Here is a 16,534-nt window from a genome sequence, read left to right as displayed (position 1 = left end):
TTTGGTAGGCCCGTAATGCTATGAGTTTCCCTCTTAGGATTGCTTTCCCCGTGTTCCACAGTTTGGATTGTTGTGTCCTCATTTTCATTTGCTCCAAGGTATTGTTTGATTTCTTCCTTGATGTCATTGTTGACCCATTCATTGTTTAATAACATGTTATTTATCTTCCATGTCTTTGTGTGTTTTCAGTGTTCTTCTTGTGATTGATTTTTAGTTTCATCAAATTGTGCTCAGAGAAGATGCTCGACATGATATCAATCTTCTTAAATATACTGAGACTTGTTCTGTGCCCTAACAGGTGGTCTATCCTAGAAAATGTTCCGTGTGCACTTGAAAAGTGTGTCTACTCTGCTGCTTTGGGGTGAAATGCTCTGAAGATATCAATTAAAACCATTTGATCCAGTGTGTCACTTAAGGCCACCGTCTCCTCGTTGATGCTCTGCCTGGAAGATCTATCTACCCATGGACGTCAACGGGGTGTGAGAATCCCCGACCGTGACTCAGTTTCTGTCAGTCTCTCCTTTATGCCCGTCAAGATTTGCCTCACATATTTGGGTGCTCCTGTGTGGGGTACGCAAATGTTTACGAGGGTTATATCCTCTTCCTGGACTGTTCCCTTTATCATTATGTAGTGTCCTTCTTTGTCTCTTACTATAGCCTTGGTTTTGAAGTCTACTTTGTTGGGTATATGTATGGCTACCTTAGCTTTTTTTTCCCTTTCCATTTACATGATACATCTTTTTCCATCCCATTACTTTTAGTCTGTGTGTGCCTTTCCATCTGATGTGGGTCTCTTGGAGGCAGCACGTATACGGGTCTTGTTTTCTTATCCATTCAGCTACCCTGTGTCTTTTGCTTGGAGCATTTAAGCCATTTACCTCTAAGGTGATTATTGATAGATACATATTTATCGCCATTTTATTTTTTTACTATTTTCCTTTGGTTTTTTCTTTTTCTTCTTCATCCTCTTAAAGCAAGCCCTTTAACACTGGCTACCGTACTGGTTTGGTGTTAACAAACTCCTTTAGCTTTTTCTCATCTGAGAAGCTCAATATTTCTCCTTCAATTTTAAATGATAGTCTTGCTGGAAACCATTTAAAATTATGCAATTTAAAAAATATATAACAATTATGTAAATCTTTTAAATTATATAATTTTTCAAACCACTCAAAGTAGAAGTAGCCAAATTCAACTACCCCATGTCCTGAAAGATGCATTTATCTAACTCTACAGGACTCTAAGAGGGTGACTGCAAAATTTCTACCCAGTATCTGTTTTGCAAAGTTGGTGTCCTTGTTGCTTTCTTTTGCTAGGCACCTAATCTGTGGTTTTTCAAAATAAATTACAACCTAGACCACCGTATTTACTTTTTAAAAATAATCTCTTTTATTGAATAAAAAACCATGAAGGCCAGCCAGCCTGTCACCTCTCTTCTACTCCACCTCTAAAAGCAGTGTTCAGTTTTCACTGAGAGAAAATTAATAATGTAGGAGAGTCGTCCCGGGTTAGCTAAGGACACCTGTGAGCCCCCAGGAACAGGTGTGGGGTTTGTTCATGTGTATTTTCCTGGGGAGATGATCCCCAATTTTTCTCATGATTTCAGAGGAGTCAGTGACCAAAACAAGTTTAGTGTCACCACTGCAGGGAGATCAAGTAGAAAATAAAGTTTTAAGCTAAAATTTCTTTTCTAAAAAGAAAATAATCCTATTTAGCCCAAAATCATCATCACAGTTTACATGTGAGCAATACTGGGTTTTCAGTTAAGTCAAATTGGAAAAGGGCTATCGGACGATGAATTAGGGAGGCTAAGACAATTGTGTGTTTGTGGAGACATGTTTTTCAGAGGGTGGATGTCTGACAAAAAGGATCTGATATTGCTAATGATGCTCCAGAGACTGGCGAGGGTGAAAGAAGAGTATTTTTAAAAACAAGTATTCAGAAAAACTTTCAGCAATTAATAAAAAGTTCTCTGTCAGTGTGTGCGGTTTAAAAATGTTTAATGTATTTACTCTTTGGATGAGAGGGTCCCTGCAGAGTGAAAGTCGATCACATTTCTAGACTGACAGGACCCTAGCTCTCATACTCTGCAGACGCGAGTCAGCTGGCTCAGCGCCAACAATCACCCTGTACAAATTTAAATAAACAAAGGTCTTACACAGTGATTTTGCAAAAACTTAAAATAACACGGGCACTGCTAAAGAAGCCCTTTCACACAAAAATCAAGTAAGGAAAAATGGGAACTAACATTTTATGTTATGATTAGGTGAAAGGCCTTTTTTCCCCTTCTATATTTAAAAATATTCATTTAAAAAATTTTTTCTCTCCCATGAGTGACCATAATTGTCTTTTTTATAATTAAGGACAATGGAAGACAAAAGCAATTTGTTTTAAGTTTTAAGAACTATATATTCTATCCATTTAAGTCTTTTTAATTAGGAGGAAATAATACAGTATTTTAGCTAATACATTTTTTTGAACAACCACCCAACAGAGATTCTGGTTTCCAGAAAGTCTGCAGCTACCTCGGTCTGTCATCTGCAGGTCAGGAGTGAGATGTGACAGAAGAGACAAAAAAGACAATGAGAGAGGACAAGGCAGGTGGGGCAAAGACACAGACAGGAGGCAGGGAAAGAGGGGGAGGGCAACGGAAGAGCAGAGACCATCCTCCACGGGCAAGGACCGCCCAGTGGGAGGTCTTTCAGGAAGCACAGTGGAGTGACATTCTGGTGCCACAAGTAGAGCCAGGGACATGTTCTCCTGGTGCTTGTCTTGACCTTGCCCAGGCTGCAGCGATGATTACAGCAATTATGCTCAGTCCTGGGAGGGCCCTGGAGCCTTAGCTCTTCAAAGCCAGTGTGCCAGGGCAGAGCTGACCCAGCCCCTGGGGCAGGGCACCCTTCTCGGCCATGCCGCAGAGGCCGTATGAGGGCAGACCCACTAAGGGGACTCAATTCTATAACCTGGACTACAGAAAGCTTTCCTCTTTCATATTTCTCTTCTGAGATCTCTGAAAGCAATTCCACAATTCAAACAAAACCCCCTTCCTTCTCCGCACTCCCTTCTTAAGGAACTGAGAACACCTTCGGTTGGAAATGTTATAGGAAGACTTGCCTACAAGGTAATAGTTATTCATAAAACTATTTTGTGTGGCTCCCTCTTCTAAAATTCAACACATAAGTAATTTGGAACAAATCAATGGATTGGGGGCAGATGCTCACAGGCCACATCTCAGCAGCAAATGCTTCCTGGCCAGTTGATAAACTTTCAAAAATACTGCCGGCATGTGCAGAGGAAACATTACCCGCTGTGCTTAACACTCCCCGTAAACTCTGGAGTGTGATATGTAAAACTGTCAAACTGTAGGGAAGCCTCCAGTCCTAAACTTTTGTAAGCTGAGTCAACAGATTTGGCACTTATTCGATTTTTTTTTTTAAAAGACAGCTCCAAGAAAAGCCGAATAAAATATGCATTTCTAGCACAACATATTACAAGTTTCTTCTCTCCCTTACCATTTTGCTTTCTCTCATGTTTCCAAATTAGTTGAAATACATTCTATTTAGGAATCAAAGAAATGGTAACAGAGAAATAATCATTTCTCTTTCACTGTTATTAGCACCCAAGGCAATGTTATCAACATAAGTCATTTTCTAGAAGGCTCTGTACATGACACAGCCCTCCTGTGGGGTGAGGCGAGGAGATTCCAGGCTCTCCAAGCCTCCTGATGGACAGTATAGAGTGAAGCTTGCGGTAGGGGCGGGGGTCAACAGACCTTCCTTGGAGCTTGCCTCCACCACAGATAAGGCATGTGGTCTTGGACAAGCTCCTTCACTTCTCTGAGTCTCAGTGTTGTCAAATGTAAAAAGGGAATGACAACCGTAGTACCAGGTGCATAGGGTGCTATGAGGAGTAGGGTGACGAGGTGTGAGCCGGGCCCTGTGTACACTCCATCACCCCTCGTGCTGCCGATTCAATAGCCACTGCAGCATCTGCATCCCCAGTACCTCCCCCCTTCCTCGTCTCTCCACCTGCTTACCGCCTTGCCCCTGTGACTTTAATTTATTGCCTCTTAAATCTGCGTGGTTCTTTGACATAATGGATGACCTTAAGTATGGGAAAAACATGTAGAAAGCAAACAATGGAAAGGTTGATCTGCAGAACACTGATCCCATTGGTCAATTAAAGTGCTGGATATGAGTCACGCTCTCTCTGAAACTTCAAAATCTGCACATCCATGAACGAAGTTCCCTGGCAGGTTAAGACTCTGTTAAAAACAATGTCACGGTTGGCAACAGAAGAGAAGAACGGAGCCAACAGCCAGGTGGAAATTCACACAGTCCTGGGCAGAGCACAGGATCTGGAGTGAGACCTGGACACACGCCCACCCCAACTCCAGCCGTGTGGCTACGCAAATAACTGAACCTCAGCTACCTCCTTTCTTCAATAGGGAACGTAACAGCGATCTTGTCTGCCACACGGAGGGTCTTGAAGGAATAAATGAGGTGATATTTATGAAAATACCCTGAAAGCCTCAATAAGTCATAAACAGCAGCTGGGGGATGAGCACTGAGGTTGTGTGAGGCAAACACTGCACTCTAGGAAGGGTGGTGGGGGAGGGCCATGGGGAGGGCCAGGAAGGAGGAAGCAGGCACAGAGAAGGGTAAGAAGAGGCTAGAGGGGGCATCAGAAAGAAGCTCAGGGGCCAAGGTGGTCTCTGCTACCTGACCCTTTTCCCCAGGCCGGCTTCCCACTGGTGCCACATTGTTCCCAAGACACGGAAATGCAAGTCTACCATATTAATCAAAGAAAGGAAAATCTGAGCCACAGAAACCTTGGGATGCCCTCCTGGACTCCACCACACCGAACCCTGGTCCGGGGCGGGGCAAGCTTTCAAAAGGACTTCATTTCTTCCAAGGATTGTAAGAGAGTCATTGAACAGAAAGAGGACCTCAAAGTTACTCTAACCTCCTCACCTCTGGGACAACATGAAAGCGGAGTAGGCTGAAACCCCAAAGCAAGGAAGAGGCTGAAACCCCAAAGCAAGGAAGAGGACTGAGAAGAACTCTGGCCTAGAATTCAGGAGAATTCAGGAACTCTGAGCTCTACACTCAGTGTTGCTGCTAATCACTGACCTCTCCATGCCTCAGTTTCCCTGTCTCCAATTGATGGACACTGGTGTCAGATGATCCCTTCCCACCCTGGCACTTCTCATTGGAGAAGATGGTTGAAGGGTCACAATGAAGCCCAAGAGCAAAGATGTACAGGTAAGAAACGGAGAGGATATCTGTGCCTTAGTGAGAGCAGACGCTGCATCCTGGTTGGCTCGGATGCTGGGAGGCCACTCTATGGCCTGGGGAGAAACGCCGAGATACAACTAGGCTGGGATAGGAAAAGGACTCCAGTTTGAGCCAAGCTCTTTGAGCTCCAGAGCTGTGTTGGTTGTGCACCTAACACAAGACGAATGAATGACTGAGTGGAATTTGTTCAGGGAGAAGGAATATGATGCTGCAATAGAATGTTACCAAAATTGCCCAGTGATAAGCAAAAAAATCCTATGTGGATCAGTGGAACTGAAGCATATGCCTCATTATCAGGGAAAAAGTATGAAAACACCACAGCCCTCATCTACCAATGAGGATACAGCTCACTCCAGCCCCGCACTTTAAAGATGGAGAATCTGAGGTCCAGGATGGGTAAGGAAGATGCTGAAGCCCAGGAACAGCAGGATGTGGTTGGAATGCAGGCTTTCCTGCCTCCCAGGGGAGAGCAAGTAAATAATCAAAGATGAAGGAAACAAGATATCTTTTTCTCGTTTCCTACAGGAAGGGTGATGATAGTTGCAAATACTGTATGTAGAGGAGCTCTTCAAGTAAGAGATGCAGTTCAAACGTCACCCACGTCTCCAAAGTAACAGAAAATGGGTTGTTTAAAGAGCAAAAGACTGTGGTCAGAAAAAGCAGAAATGTCTTAGTGTCAGCCATCAAATCACTTTTCTCAAAAAAAAAAGCCCTTATTTAATGGTGGCCTTTTCCGAATGTAATTCTCTGGACTATTTCGTTATGAGGATTCCCAAAGCCTCACTGCAGGACTCTTTATATTAGCAAATACCACAATGGAAGTTGTTAGTGCCTCAATTCTTTGTTTACACATTCAAATCTCTTCCTCAGGGGCAGCAGAAATTCATGCTGCTCATTATTTCTAAAATCATGTCACTTATGCTAAATAAACAGATTCTTTTTTAAAATAGAAATTAAGCACTTAAGGGCTCTCAAGGGTTATTCGTACAGACACCCTCCCTATGCAATCGGATGAACCCAAGGATAATAAGGTATGCAGCAACTGTAAGCCGTCTGGCCAAGAGACGCTCTTCTGTGTGTAAATATTTTATGGAGTCAGCACCACGCAGTGGCACCTACGGAGTAAAATATTGCCTCCGTGAGCCCTCGGGAATCTTAACCACTTCTCATTAATCAGCCCCTCTTACTTTTTGTACCTAAAATAGCGTTTCAAGAGGTCAAAAACCATTCAAAAATGAACACATCCCTGAAAGATGGTATTAACCCTATTTACTAAGAGGGAGCATTGCTGAGATTTCAAATGCAACATGCATGATAATCAAAAAGCTTACCTCGATGACCTGGGGGGGCAGAAGCAGTGAGTCTAAAGAGATACTACAAGTCACACCCCCTGTACTAAGCTGTTAAAAAGACATTCCGTTTTACCTCATTCTCAGGGGTGGGAGATGGCGTGACAGAGCTAAGTGACCCTTTCCTAGAGCCCTGAAGATCTGCTGGGATGGAGACGGGGCGTTCCCACTGTGTCGTTCCGGTCGGGATGTGCCAGTAGTAGGTCCCGGCCACGTCGTTGATTCTTTTCCAGCCAGGAGGCAAATCTGGGTCGGTCTGAAATGAGTGATCACTCCATATGTCTGCTGGGAAATGGGAAACAAAAGAGTTTTGTTAAAAGAGGAAACAGATTACAGTCTTCCAAGTTTAGTGCCAAGAGTCAGGAGAATTCCATTGACAGATATGCCCCTAGTCCAGCTGAGAAGAGCTACAGCCATGCTGTGGATGCAACACACGGCGAAAAGGGGTGATATGGAATAAAACAAGGAAAGAACTGGAGAGGAAGCGTGACATTTGAGACTGTGGACATAAAAGACCCACTGTTAAGTCATCCAGCAGCTCCAAGACCCTACCACCAAACCAAAGCTCTATCATTGCTCTTACGTGACTCCTGGTGACCCTGTGACGGAGCGAGGTCCGCAGCGTCCTGTCCTCAGCAGCCCTGCTCGGCTCCTGCAGACTCCTGCCTACGGCTTCATTTATAGTGTCGGTCCACCTTCTGTTTGCTGTTTTTCCCAAAGAACCCTGCCTTCTCAGGATGTGCCCAATGTGGGACAGCTTCAGTTCTGTCGTTTTTGCCTCCAGTGAGGTTTCAGGCTTAATTTGTTTTGTTAGCCAGAATTAACAACCCATGTAAAATCTGCAAGGTCACACACAAAATCTACCTCATTCATCTGTAAATTAGTAAGATTTACTGCCTGGTATCTTATAACATTCCCAGCAATGAGTACAACTCTTACTTTCTTTAACTGCTTTCTATAAATGAATACGGTATTTATATCTTTTAATAACGCCTCCTTTGCAAAGTAGTGATGTCTTTTGTAAAACTCTAGAATTCTAAATCACACACAGAAGATTCCCAAGGAAGACAGCCTGGACAAGCCTTGGTATTCAGGGCGGGGACCAGACTGACTCTACACCCAGGCCTATAATATCAATACACAAAGCACGGTGGCTGTGAAATGCAACAGGGAATGGTAGGGACTGTGGCAAACGGGCAAGCATGTGCAAAGTCCGAAGGCATTCAAATTCAAAAAATAATTTTCAAACACCATGGGGGGTGGTAAATGAAATAAATCAGCTATTCCCTGGCCTACATGAATATTTTATACATTTGCTAGATGGCTATTTGCTTTTAAAAATCTCATTGTTGGCCTTTTAGATCTGAATATGAAATGGATTAAAGGGTGAGAGAAGAGGAACAGAGTAAGAAATTCATAGAGAAGGAGACATCATGGAGGAGTCACAGGCAGCTGTATGGAAGCAGACAGGTAGAAACACTTAAGGAACTTGGGCTCTAAACCGGGGATCACTTCATTGTAACGATTAGGCCCTTTTCTATGTGGCCATTCAGAAAAGGCCAGAGCGCTGTATTACAATTCAGTGAGAAAGCGTGGGCCCTGCTCTGTGCAAATGTCACTGCATCACATGGGCAGGTGTCACGGAGGCTGTTACAGCCGCTGCAGAAGAAAGAGACACCAAACAAAGGGGCTGATTAAGACCATGGGCGCAGATGTATGTTCAGGAGGCTGTTTGGGATCGGCTTTCACTTTCTCATTTAAATCTGCCTCAGGCAAAACTGTCCCTTGTCTCGGATTATGATGGAAACTTCCCTTACCCCTACAGGAAATTAAGCATGATTAAATAATTTCAAGTTACTCACACTCGAAACAAACATGTGTATACACTTCTTGTCCTGTGTTAGTTTTAGGGGGTTGTTTCTGCAATAATTTTGTTTTTGGTGTCTCAACTGAGACAGGGCAGGCAAAATACATGGGTTTGGGAACTGCTGAAGAAGACCCAGTCAAGGGTGTTCCCTTGTCCCACTCTGGCGGCTCCAAGGCAAGCTCTGGGGCTAGAAACCGAAAGGACATAAAAAGGCCACTAGTTATCCTTTCTGTAGTTTTGAGGTCTGAGTGTCTCAATTTACACATCTCTTCAGCTTTCTCTACAACTGAGGCATTAGCACAGATGAAGAATAGCTACATACATAGCACTATCAGAATATGAAACCATGTCAGACCAAGGACAGAGGCCAAGGTCAGTGGTCTGAAGGCTTGGCTGTCTGAGGAGGTACCTCAGGGGCAACATGACAGGGGCTCTGGGTTGCAGGACAGGGACTGGGCTGTTCTGTCTTCGACCAGACCCATCTGCTTATATTTGTTTTCTAGTCCAAGTTTCTGCTAAGATTTTGTGGGGAAAAGGGGAGGGGGGTTATTTTGTTGGTAGAAGCCGATGATATGAGAGGATAATGATGGAGGAAGTCTGGCGGGCACATCCACAGTATCACTCCCAGTTCCAGAACCATTTACAGAGTCCCTTCCACACCCTCCTGTACTGATCATAAGGGCCGTGAGCCCTCTGGGAGCAGGCAGACAGGTCTGCCTTGTCCACCGTCCTATTCCCCAGACCTAGCACAGCAGGGTTCCATAAGAACGCGTTGGATGGATGGGGGATGGATGAATGGATAGATGGAAAGAAGAAAGGATAAAGACAGAGGGAGAAATGAATGAATGAATGAATGAAGGTCTTGAATGATGGGATTTGGAAATTGGCACTCAGCAAATCTGAAGAAATCCGTTCTGTGCCATTTCACTAAATAGGGCAACTTTCCAGCCCCCAGGAATACTAGCTTCTGGGGAGGAGCAACATCTGCTTCCCTTGATGGTGCATGAGCACCTTCTTAGGGATAAAAAGAAACACAATGGGAGAGAGTGGAAAGAGTTCTGGGCTGGAAGCCAAGAGACTTGGAGCTTTAGTTTCTTTGTTTAATGGATATATTCGACAAGGAAAAGTATGAAATATATCTTCTGAGGCACCTCAGCCCTATTATACTTCATTCTGTTTAGTGTTCACAGCCCCGGCTTGTTTTGTTTTTCTACATAAAATGATGTACAAGATGGACCCCCCAAAACTGGAATTATCTTCTGGAGGGCAGGCTCCTTGTAGTACAGGCTTCCCCCGTTAGGCGAGTGTTCTAGGAGCCCATCTGTATCAGTGTACCAGCTGGCAGTGTTGTGAGAGGCTGTGTTCAGCTTCAGTGAATTTTTTTTGAAGACTCCATGTGTTTGCCCATTTCATGATGGGTGATTTATGAGTGCACCTGCCCACACCTCATTGAGCGTTCAGCAGTTTTTGACCCAAAACAGCAAGACCCCTATGTCCCACCCTCCCTCTCCACCCAATCTCATCCTGAGCGATTTTTTTTTTATTTCCCTGGATGAAAAAAAACCCTCAAAGGGAAACATTTTGCCGATGTGGAAGAGGTGAAACAAAAAAACAGCAGAAGCACTAAAAGGCATCAGAATCGACGAGTTCAAAAACTGTTTTGAGCAGTAGGAAAAAATGTCTTGATAGGTGTATTGCATCAAATGGAAAGGAATTTGAAGGTGATTGAAGTTTAAACATGTAAGAATAAATACACGATTTTTATAATTTTAAATAAATTCCACTTTGGGGGGATGCCCCCTTGTAAATGTTGCAATAAGTATCGTGGACCTCATTCTGCGGTTTTCAATCGCTGTCAAACTGGGGAGGAAGACGGTGGTGCAGGGCTGTGGGATTCCAGGTCCTCCTGAGCCTTCTGACCGAAACAGCACCACCGTTACCTGTTTTACATAGCGGTGTCGTATGTACAATCTCCCTGGAAACACGGATCAGTTGTTTTTAAAAAAAAGTGCTTAAAATAAAGCTTGAAACCATATCAAAAGCAAGAAACAAGTGGGGCCAAGACATCTAAACACCACGAAGCTGCTTCTGTCATAAGACTGTGCAAAATATTGCAAAGCAGCTGAAAAGGCTGCCCTCAGCTGAGTACCCCCAGGCACATGGCATGAAGGAGGGCAGGCAGATAAATCCAAAGAGGGAAATCTGTAAACACCAGGTCTTAGAGAGCGTTCCAACCCTTTTCACTTCTCAGAAAATTACGTAGCGCAGCTTGGCTGGAAGAAAAGCAAGGAGCCGGCCTTGTGGAAAGGCCGCGGTGGTTCACGGTGTCATCGTCCTTCTGAACCTCAGCAGCTCTCAAACTGAGTTTCTGCCCTGCGCCCCTTCTAGACAGTCTGCTTCCAGTTCTGAGGTCACACCACGGTATTCTCAGCTTTCGATGGGAATACCCTGAAGGCGCTCCAGACTCTTTTTGGGTGAGTCATCATGCAACAGTAACCGCAGGAATTTTGGTTCAGTATTGATAACGTGACACAGAGCAGGATTCTGCCGAGGAGCTGCCCCACTGCAGGCCGGCATCGCAGACCAACTGTGCGCGCTACTAGGGGGAGATTAACAGGAGAGCTAAAATGGAGAAAGGCTCAGAGAGCCTGCAGAGCACTGTCAAATACGCCAGTGAAACTAGAAGTGAAGGGAGTCAACAAAGGCTCTAGACATGGTGTCACTCGGCCTGGCATGGAAACCACGAGTGAGAACTCCGGGGGCCCTTCCTGTCTGGCTCGGCCACCCACTCTTTGAATGACCTTGGACAAGCTACCCAACTTCTCTGGGCGTCAGATGCTTATCTGTAAGAGGGAGACGAAAACAGTACCTACCTCCATTCAGAATAAAGGTTGGCATAGCACAGGCATATTCACTACATAAATGGTCACTGTAACTGTTGGCATTATCAGATTACACGTCTCCAAGCCAACACTGTAATAATATATTAAGCTCCCTAAAGTCATCATAAAGAAAATATTTTCCTGAGTCCAAAGGCAAGTGCTCAGCACAGAATTTATGGGATTAAATGACCCTGATGGTTCAAAGAAGGATAAAAGACGATAACCTTACAGTGACTCCTGAAGAAGAAGGTCAATCGGGCTCCCTCTGCAGGGCGGGGCTTTGAGGACCTGAGAAGGTCAGCCCAGACCAGGTTTTACCCAGCATGCCTTGCTGGACCTCCTCCCATCACGTGCCACGCCCCCAGTCACTGTGCCGCTGCTTCACAGATCTCAGTTAATGTAGAAGTAAAAAAAATTAAATACTTCAAAATGTTAAAAATAAAACTTTCCCTAGGTGTCTCCCAAACACAAACCATCCCCAAATGAATAGTTTCCTTGTATTTGTATGATTCTTGAGTTTTTCCTGCACTGTGGGTCTGGAGACCTCATTAAAAAACAAAAGTTCCGCACCCACAAAGTAAAGCAGGTCCTCACACCCGTGATCACAGGTAATGCTCACATCAATCTCGGCGAGAAGGCACGAACGGGAATGTCAGCAAGTCAGGACCAGCATCCTGGACTTTCAAGGCTTAAGCCCAAGTCTTATTCATGCTGCCGTGAGGTCCAAAGCCTGGTCATAGTGCTGTTAGCAACAGTGAGGTGACAAGGACAGGATGCTGCCTGCCGTGTCCCCCGGCTCTGCTGTGCTTTATTGCCAGAGCTGCGGAGCGTCCACGGCTTCCCCGTGAGGAATACGCTACCGTTAGCCACACTTCAGAGAGGACAGCAGTGTGGTTCAAACCCAAGGGGGTGAACTGTGTCCCTATGTAGAAACGGATTTTACTTTTTCAAAGACCCAAGAAAAATCAGTATGGAAATCAGAAGGTGAACAAATAGTGGAGAAACAAAAGAAAAAGATCACAATGGCTACAGTGCTGAGGCTCCGAGCCCAGCCAGCTGGCCTGACCAAGGTCAGATGGCTGGTAAGTGACCGAGATTCACTCCAAGGGACTGGTCCCAAGCCCTGACCCACCCCAAGTCCGAGGAGGACACTTTCGATGCGGGCTTTGTGTAGGGTCTTCCTTTCTGTGCCTCCCTCCCTAACGCTGCTCTCAGTGAATCCAGGAAATCAGGCAGCCACTCCAGCTGTCCATACATCTGGGCCCGCCCGTTACAGGCCTCAGGATCAATTCTACCCACAGGCACGAGAACCCACCCACTTCTCCCGAAGGATCTCGCACCTAAGATGCTTTACTGTCTCCCATCAACCCTGCATCTCACTGAAGGCAAAGGCACAGGCTGGCAGGCTGGAGCCCAACGCCATAGGTGCCCCTTCAAAGTGGCTCTGTGGTCCTTCATTGTTTGTAGTTCTGTTCCTTTCTGAGGGGACAGGAAGCAGGCCCTGGAAGTCAGAGTGTAAAAATAGCAAGGCTGAGCGGCCCAGAAAGTCCCTCTTGAGCGAGGAACCTCTTGGGCCAAAAGCAATACTTGGCATAGAAACAAGAAGCCCATCAGCGAGCAGCAAGACCTGCCCCCTCCAGCCACCTCTGGCGCCTGTGCCACTGGCCTGGCTCCACCCCAGCGTCTTTGCAGGGACCTGCTCCCTACTCCCCTCAGCTAGTGGGGCCTGTGTGTGGGGCCAACCCGCCTCTAATCATCCTCTCCCCTGGGCTCACTTGCAGGAATCCAAGGGTCAAATGAAAACAAATTAGCATCTAGCAGCAGCAGCTGGAAATTTCCTCTCCCGCCTGGAGGCCACAGGAATGAGGAGGGGGTGAGCCAGGGTTCTCAGTTCGGTAAGGTCTGCAGTGCAGGGCACAGAAGCTTCCCCTCAGGTCCTCAGAAGGGCACTCACTCCCTTCCTCGCAGCTGGTGTATGGGGTGCTCTAGGTGTGAACGGCATGGGGGAGGGGTGGGAGGAAAGAGGAGATAGGTTGACTCATTCAACAAATATTTCCTATCCACTGGTGCCAGGCATTGTCTTAGGGCTGGAGACGCAGAGGTCATCAGATAGACCCAGGCTGGGCATCAGTGGTTCTCGAGCTGGGTCACTGGGAGGCCCACTAGAACACGGGTCACTGGGGGCCACCCTCAGAGCTTCTGACTCAGTGAGTCCGTGAATCTGCATGGCTGCCAGTTCCCAGGTGGCACTGATTGCATGCCATTGATTTCCAAACCACACTTTTAAGAACCACTGGCCTGGGGAAACAGAAAAGGTAATCATTCTTTTCCCCAGACAAACTCCAGCAAACTCCAGCAAACTCCATCTGACTACTGGCCCCACAAAAATGAAATGGCACTGTACATTCAATCATTCATTCTCTCACCCACATACTCGTTCATCCTCTTGTACTGAGGAACTCCTATGAATACCAGGCGCTATTCTAGAAGCTGTGAACACAGTAATGAGTAGGTCATGCAATCCATTGTGTCTGGGGATGCGGGGGCCTATTTGGCCCGGATGATGTGAGAGGTCCCTGAGGAATAATGTTTCCCTAAACTAGAAGGTGCCAAGCCTTGGGAAGAGAGACAAGAGAACAGTATCCCCAGCAGAGGGAATAGCCAGTGCAAAGACCGTGGGGCAGCAAAGAGCCACATGTCATGTCATTATAATGAAAACGTCACCCAAGTGAGGGGTAAGGTCTGAGGTAAGGTTTAAGACCACCAGGGCTGAGAATTCCCCTCAATGCAAAGGAAAACTCTTTAAAAGCCTTGTGTGATCTGTGTTTCTAAAATCAGAAGAATAATTTGCACAATGCTCCCATTCTTGGAGAAGAAAAAGCTCTCTCTTCCAAAGTCTAGCCGCAGCTGCTACTAACTACTCTTTTAAGGGATGATTTTCCTGAGGGATCCAGATGCTTTAATGCAAACCATTTGGGTTTAGCTTTAGAACTCTTTTTCTGATCAGCTGGTGGTCTGCTTCCTTTGCGCCTCCCTGTTTTCCCCCCTCTCTCTTCCTCTCTTCCTCCCAACCCCCTTCGTTCCTTTGTTTTTACTGAAGACAACAGCATGGAGCCAGGACTCTGGGTCTAGACCTTTACATATCGATTTGCTGAGGGTTCCAAGCAGCGTAGACAGGCTGCTTAGAATTGGGGCAAAATGGTCCTGGGCCAAAGGAACTGGCAAAAACAGTGACTCTGGAAACAGGGGAAGGAGAGGCCCACAGTGTTTAAGATCTGTGAGCTCTCAGAGGACTGACCCAGCAGTCTGCCAGAAGGAGGGAAGGAAAGCTCACCAAAACGGTTTCTTGATACTTGTTTGCAAGGCATAAATGAGAGCCTGAAATGCCTACCACAGCCTTAGAAAAAGTCCACATTGCCCTCAACTGAGCTTTCCTGGGGCAGCATTCTTGAACAGTTGTGATAAACTCTTAACAGTCTGGGGAGTGTTGATTTCCTAACACCTTTTCCCACATTGTTCTTCAACAAAATTAATATTAAAATTCTGAGTGTCTTTGCAATAGGGCGCTATTCAAAGCTGAGGATTTTTCTGTTAAAAAATTTTGAGTAAAGCCTCTAAGAACTCATTTATATAGGCCTTCACTTTGGGCTCTGTAACACTACATACTCTGTATCTTTTAATTGAGTATTTTGGCATAAGATCAACACAGAATTTCTTAATTTAAACTCACTGGAGACATAGTCTTTGCTGAGCTCACCCTGCTACATTTTTAGCCGCAGGGCCATTTTACTGTCATAGACGGGAGCTCTGGCGTCAGCTGACAGCCTTGAATCTCAGCCCCAGTGCTGGCTAGCTGTGTGACCTCGGACAAATGGCTTGCCTTCCAATGGCCTGCCTGCTCAGTGTGTGCCAGGAGTGTTGACAACTCCGCCCTCACGGGGCTGATGTAGAACACAGCGCCCAGCACAAAGTCAGGCACATAGTACCTCAGTCGATCTGTTATTATTAGCTATTAATTGCTTCATTCATATGTGGCTTTGGGGACACAACATTTTTGAAATGGTATCAACCACAGTGCATGTCATTTTAAAAACTTAAGATTTCTGAGAGTTTGCAACCACCAAATGTGTTTTTACCAAAAAGGTAGTTTTTATTTAGATCAAGAAAACTAGATGAGGACCTAGGCCACAGCCATGTCGATGTGGAAATAACGAAGCCCGTGAACACAACGCTGGTCGGAGTATGTGGCACCTCTTTAATTAGCACGTGGCTATGTTATGTCATGCAGTTGAGCCGTTAAAGAAGCAGAAATGAAGTCCAAGCGAAACAGTTGGTTAGGTGTGCTGTGTTACTGAAGACATCTTTCCTTCGAGACTGCTTCTGCTCTATCTCATAGCCTCACAAAAGTATGTAAATAGGCACGGATCCAATGTCAGTGGAAGTTAAAAGGGAAAATATGCCTCTCTGTTCACAGACCATTAACTAGAATCGACACAGGAATCAGGGCGACTCTGCAAAGACAGACTTAAAAACTAAATGGCATGGGATGTCAGCAGCTGAAAATTATTCAAAGAAAAAAACTCGTATTTGGAAATATCCATCCATACCTATACATACATACAATTGAGGTTAATCACATGACCTGGCCACAGATATTTTAAATATCAGCAGAAGGGCTCATTCTAAACACCTAAATACACAGTAAGATGCTGATTTCCATACAAATTATAAAAGAAGGTAGTGAAAACCTCATGTGACATGAAATATAACCTGAGAACACTGTCTCCTTTTGGAGTGAGCACAAAGTACGAAGTGGCCTCATTTCCACCCACTGCTGAGGAGCCACAGGCCTAAGGGCCACGCTCCCCCCCGCAAAAAAAAAAGTTAAAAATGAGAACATAAAACATGAGTGGAGATTTATATTTTATTTTAAGAAAGCTACAGACGATTTCAGTAACCTTGATTTCATTTTTTCTAAGAAGTGTCAGGAAAAACCTGTGGGGAAACCCACAAATGCCCCAAATCCAAAATCTAATCATAATAATGGAGAATGGGTGCAGGTGGGCATGCTCTTGAAATCATCAATTTTTAAATAATTTTAAAAAGTCACTATCACAGGATATTTATGCAAAATTGCCAGGC

At 45.3% G+C, this 16,534-nt stretch overlaps 1 protein-coding gene across 18 annotated transcripts in view; it reads right to left on the bottom strand.

The window, feature by feature from the left end:
- The window catches only part of APBB2 (amyloid beta precursor protein binding family B member 2), a 317,140-nt gene that overhangs the window by 99,262 nt on the left and 201,344 nt on the right, over positions 1 to 16,534 (bottom strand). For 13 of the 18 annotated variants that reach the window (XM_053922819.2, XM_053922824.2, XM_053922818.2 and 10 more), the window contains one exon: positions 6,720 to 6,928. In XM_053922819.2, the coding sequence (XP_053778794.1) occupies positions 6,720 to 6,928 (209 nt within the window). The remainder of the gene's footprint in view (positions 1 to 6,719; positions 6,929 to 16,534) is intronic. The other 5 variants (XM_024573762.4, XM_045182789.3, XM_045182790.3 and 2 more) reach the window with 1 other exon arrangement.

This window comes from Desmodus rotundus, chromosome 4 (assembly GCF_022682495.2).
Source record: "Desmodus rotundus isolate HL8 chromosome 4, HLdesRot8A.1, whole genome shotgun sequence".
Taxonomy (NCBI): Eukaryota; Metazoa; Chordata; class Mammalia; order Chiroptera; family Phyllostomidae; genus Desmodus; species Desmodus rotundus.
This window is presented reverse-complemented; position numbering and strand designations above follow the sequence as displayed.